The sequence below is a fragment of the Myotis davidii genome, unplaced genomic scaffold (assembly GCF_000327345.1).
Source record: "Myotis davidii unplaced genomic scaffold, ASM32734v1 scaffold174, whole genome shotgun sequence".
Classification (NCBI taxonomy): domain Eukaryota; kingdom Metazoa; phylum Chordata; class Mammalia; order Chiroptera; family Vespertilionidae; genus Myotis; species Myotis davidii.
Genome location: NW_006289087.1, coordinates 815,357 through 820,861, shown reverse-complemented (window position 1 = coordinate 820,861; position 5,505 = coordinate 815,357). Strand labels below are relative to the sequence as shown.

The 5,505-nt window shown below is 55.7% G+C and overlaps 1 protein-coding gene across 1 annotated transcript in view; it reads right to left on the bottom strand.

The window, feature by feature from the left end:
• Positions 1-5,505, bottom strand: part of ACTN2 (actinin alpha 2) — a 37,015-nt gene that overhangs the window by 17,118 nt on the left and 14,392 nt on the right. The window contains exons 6-8 of the mRNA XM_015562330.1: positions 4,955-5,042; positions 3,773-3,851; positions 2,284-2,365 (exon numbers count right to left, since the gene is read on the bottom strand). Coding sequence (XP_015417816.1) covers positions 2,284-2,365; positions 3,773-3,851; positions 4,955-5,042 — 249 coding nt within the window. The remainder of the gene's footprint in view (positions 1-2,283; positions 2,366-3,772; positions 3,852-4,954; positions 5,043-5,505) is intronic.

Here is a 5,505-nt window from a genome sequence, read left to right as displayed (position 1 = left end):
CTCATCACAGCGGCACCACACGCCTGTCAGTCAGAAGGTTCTCCTGAGAAGTTACTCCACCCAGAAAACAGCATCGCTTTGGAGCATTTCCCTGAACCATTCAAAAGGATGAAGGGAAGTAATGGGAGACGGGGTGTACCACAGGGAGGAGGCGACGAATAGCGTGCGAGCATCCCATTGGCCGCAAAGGATGTGCCGGATGGCGATGTGCCCCAACCAGGGCTCGGAGACCAAGGAGAAACTCAAGAACAAGAAGACGGACAGCCGGCCGGTGACAGTGAGCCTGGCTGCCCTTGACCGTAGACAGCAGGGAGGCACGAGCGGACGGGAAGATGAATGTACTAAATGGCAACAGTTTTCTCCTCCCTTTAGCATCTTAGCTATTTTTAAAAAAATACATTTGTATTGATTTCAGAGAGGAAGGAAGAGGGAGAGAGAGATAGAAACATCAATGATGAGAGAGAATCATTGATCGGTTGCCTCCCGCCCTCCCCGTCCCGAAGATTGAGCCGACAACCTGGGCATGTGCCTTTGACGGAGAATGCTCTATCCACTGAGCTACACCAGCCGGGCATATCTTAGCTATTAATTCAAGTGAGGAAGCGCTGGGTAGCTGTTACCATGTGGCCAGGTCAGGAGGCCGCACAAACGCAGACTTAGAGAGGAGAGAGGGAGAAAAGGGGAAAGAACCTGTCTCCACTGCGTTATTGGCTTTCTCCCTCGAAGGGTTTGGAGAGACCCTAAGTAGAATTAACACCCGTGACACAGGTGTTTGATAGACAAGTGGTTAGATTAATAGATAGGTAAAACTAGAATCCTAACGGAAAGATCGATGTTTCGTCCCCTCAAAAGATATGTGCAGTCCTACCCCAGGTCCCTGGAAATATGACCTCACTTGAAAGCAAGGTCTTTGCAGATGTTCCATTAAGATGAGGTCCTTACAACACGGCTGGGGAACGTCCGGCCCACGGGCCATACAAGGCCCGAGAAATCCTTTGGTCTGGCCCTGCCACGGCGTTAGGGGCGAGTTAATGAAATGTTTGGCTAAATCCAGCAGGCTCATTTTTGAGTGGATAATTCTGTATGGCCCGCGAATAATGTTATAACTCTCCAAAAGGCCCTTGGCAGGGAAAGGTTCCCCAGCCCTGCCTTATAAAAAGGAAAGAGACAGACACAGAGGGAAGACGACCACGGAGGGACGGAGACTGTGGTGATACCACCCCAGCCGGAGGAGACCTGGGCCGCCCGAGGCTGCGAGGAGCCAGGAGGGTCCTCTCCGGGGGGAGCGTGGCCTGCCAACACCTTGGCTTTGACTAGAGCCTGCAGAACGGTCAGGGAAGACAGTTCTGTTGTGTCAGGCCACCGGTGTCTGGGAATTTGCTACAGCAGCCATAACGCAATCACCAAAAAGGAGGAGGAATAGAAGATTGACTATAGTCAAGTTCTTTGCTTTTCCCAAAAGTGCAATTAGCAGAAGCAATGGGCCATCAGAGGATGCTATTGAGAACAAACATGGTAGCACAGGTTCCTTGAGTTGGGGAACCTTAACCCTAACCCCACCTTTCACATCTCATCACCCACCTCGGTAGCCAGGGTCTCGCTCTCAGTAAGGACTCAGTCAGTGCCTGCTGAGGGATGCGGGAGTCATGAGTAAGTGGATGAATGAATGAGTGGCGTCCGCCTCTGTGCTGGACACGGCTGCCCTGGGTATGACGCACGGGTTCATTGCATAGAAAGAACGCAAAAAGCATCTGAAACTGTCCCTGCGGGAGGGATGCTCAACGGCAAAGTACTTCATTCCTTCCGACCTAGCGAAGCAACACTGAACTTGGACTAATTACAAGTGGGACGCAAAAATTCGAGAGGCGCCATCTCCTTGTCTGATTCAATGCCTTCTAGTTGGAGGGAGGACTTTTTCCTCGGGGCGTCTTAAGCAGCTCACAGGAAGATTTCTTTACTACACTTGTCTCTACGGGGTAAGAAGATCTATGTTGTTAAAAAACTAAAACAGGACGTGTTTCTTTGAAAATCGCAAACCAAAGCATCCTCTTTGACCAGCTCCTCTCTCCATCGTTTTGCTGGCTTTTCTTGTGTGTACGTGCGGGATTTTTAAAAATAATTTATGAACAAGCTACTACCTGTTCCTCTAACACTCACTGAGGAGCCCTAATGCTCCAGATGAAACCTGGCAGTAAAGTTTTACAAATCCCCGGGCATGGCCACCGCACACGCAGCCCCCGATGGCTTCTGTCCGCCCGCCCGGCAGGTGACACGGCGTCTCACCTTCCGCGTCCAGCATTTTGGGAATGTCCAGGTGCTTCTCTGCAATCTCCATGGCCAGGTTGATATTTCCCACCGGGTCGTCCTGCAGGGAAAACGGCACATGCACATGTTTAACGACATGTTTTTGAACATTTAGAAAAATGATTCAAAAAGCCCACACAATCCACGCCCAATGCAATTCACAACACGGAGGCCCTGCAGGTGGGAGGGACCTGGCCAGGCATTTCCTCTGGGCAGGATCTGGAAGGTGTCCGCGGAGAATTAGCCCGACACCCTGGTCTTAAACGTACGAAAGCCAGGCTGAGGAGCAGGAAGCCTGCTCTCGGGTGAGCACCTGTCATGGACGAATGAAACTCCGTCTGTCTGTCTGTCTAGTACAATCCCCTCATTTTGCAAATAAAGAAAGATTAATTGGAAAATTTAGACACTGTCTGTATGTTTGCAACATTTTAAAAGCTCGGGGATAAAATATACGCTTTGAAAAGCTGAGCAACTCTGGCCGATCCATTCCCTTAGGCGACCTTCTATCACAGCGCTGTGGTCCCATCCCAGGAGGGCAGTGAGCAGGTGACAGCTAGCACGGGCGTGCCACCAGGACACCAACAGCCGTGCACGCCACACGGGTGAGGGCAGCATGCAGAGGGGCGGGCTCCCCCAAACACAGCAACAGGGTATGAGGGGCAGCTAAGCGCGCCAGCCACTGGGAAGTGGCCCTGCCGGGCATGAGTGGGGGTTGGGGGTGGACCACCCCGTCCGAAACCCTAAGCCTCACGCAGAGCAACTGTCCCCGACAAGGTGGACAGGCCCGGTTTCTTCCTCCGGCACAGCTCACATTTTTTAACCTCTTTGAAAGGAAGCGTTCAAGGGCTGTGTGAAATGTAAGTCCGCAGAAGCTTAAGCTTAAAGGGAGAGTGAACATTTCCTGAGTTTGGTTTTTCCGAAGAGAGCAAACCCGCAATCAAATCCTCCCACTCCGCTTCTGAGGCGGCAGCTACTATCTGCGCCCACGGGGAGATGGTTATGAAACGCCCCTCGTGTGGGAGACAAGTTAATCCGTGCTCAGGCGCGAGGCCTTCCGCAAAGGCCAAGGGCCTTGAGAAGAAGGCGGGGAGGGTCTGACCCTCCTCCTAATGCACGCTTCCCTCCTCACGTCTACCATCCAGGGATGTGAACTCTCACACAGACCTTCGGCCTCCTAGTAAGACAAGCCCAAGCAACCAATACTTGATTTGGGCAAAGAGGGCGCTGGCATCGGGTCTTGTCCTGCCCTCGTGGTGACAAGGAGCACTTCCCGCAGCCCAGCTGTGTTCACGGGAGCCAGCCCCCTCCACCCCCGCCTTTGTGGGGCTGTGGCTGCATGTGTGGGAGGTGGGGGAAGGGGGCTCGGGCTGCATGTGTGGGAGGTAGGGGGGGACTCAGGCTGCATGTGTGGGAGGTGGGGGGGCTCGGAGCTGGCCCACATGCTGGGTGGGGGGACTGGGGGGCCGACCTTGTTCAGCTTGGAGTAGTCAATGAGGTCGGGCCGGTGCCGGTGGATGAGCGCGCAGAGTCCCAGGCCATCCTTCCAGCTGCGCCGCGTGGAGAAGAGGAGAAGACGGGTCAATGTGAGCAGAGAAGGCAGCAGGGTCTGCACGGCCGGACCTTCAGGCCGAGGGGCCCCCACTGCTTTGTGTCCGACTTAATGCACCCAAGGCGCCAGGGACCGCCGCCCTCCCCTCCCAGCGACCTTGCCCCTTCCTTGAACGCCAGTCTTCATCCCGGGGTCCCCACGGACTGCCACCCCCTGGGTGTCTGCTTCCCATGTTCAGCTCCGGGCCCCCCTTGCCTGTCCCCCTCCCCATTGCCTCCTGGGCTGGTTCTGGGCTGGGAGCACCGGGAGGGACAGGAGGAAGACAGCTGGTGCCTCTGTCACTGTCCCTCCATCCCGACTGCTTCCTGCTCTCTGCCTTCAGGCTCTGCTCTGGCCACGCCCAGGGCTGCCGACCCTGACATGCCCAGCACACAGGTTCCCCCCAGGGTTCTCACACTCCTGAGAGGCCACTCTTGGTCCCAGGTAGCCTCTGTCCTTCCTCATAAAGCAATTTTCAAAATATACTTTGATTTACTTCAGAGAGGAAGGGAGGGGAGGAGGAACATCAATGATGAGAGAATCATGGATCGGCTGCCTCCTGCACGCCCCGAACTGGGGATCAAGCCCGCAACCCGGGCATGTGCCCTGACAGGGAATCGAACTGTGACCTTCTGGTTCAGAAGTCAATGCTCAACCACTGAGCCACACCGGCCGGGCTCCTACTTCACTTGAATTCCAACACATGAAACTGATTCGGGAGCCGAAGGACCGGGGTGTGGCCAGGTCCTGGGATCTCAGACCTGCTTGGTCTCTCCTCCCCACTGAGGAGCCATCCTGCCATTGCCCAGGTGGGGTTAAGGCCTGGGAGGGCAGCTTCTCACCCCCCATGTCCTGAAGGCCCTGCCTGGCCCCACATACCACCCACTCACCCACCCACCCACTCAGCTGTGTCACCAGCATCCCCCACCCGAGTCACATGGTTCCCCTGTGAAGCCCTAAACCTACAGCCGAAGTCCTGCTACAAACACGAGTGCCCTCAGCGAGAGGCGCGGACACGGGTGCGGACACACACGCGCCCCGCCGGGGGCTCCCCGAGCTCACCTGGTGTGGAAGTTCTGAATGTTGACGTTTCGGTAGGGAGCGGTTTTCCGCTGACACCACAGCAGCAGGCCTTCCTTGGCGGAGGTTTCTGCAACGACAGCCAAGAAGTGTCCCCGGGGACAGGCTCACCACGTCCCTGGCCCAACTGTGGCTCCCTCCCCGGGGCCAGCGCCCCAGCATCCTCCCCCTCCCCTCCGGGCACGAAGACAGAGAGGGAAGGGAGCCTGTGCCTGGCAACACTTAGGGACCCAAAGCGGACAGGGCGGTGCGGCTGCGGATTACGACGCCACACACATAAAACCAGACCTCGGGGCCCTGGGGACGCAGCTTCCTGTCTACGTGTATACGGTTTATGACGCCACGCACCTGTCACTCACCTCATGCGTAATTTATATTCTTAGGGAAATGGAACTCACAGAGGCCACCTGTCCCAAATGTGTACCTTTACCCAGAGATTTTGCACTGAAGACTTTTACCAGTGAATTTCAAGTTCAGCCACTTGAGTTTTGACCAACTCCCCCACCCCCACCACCCCCCCCCCCAACCTGACG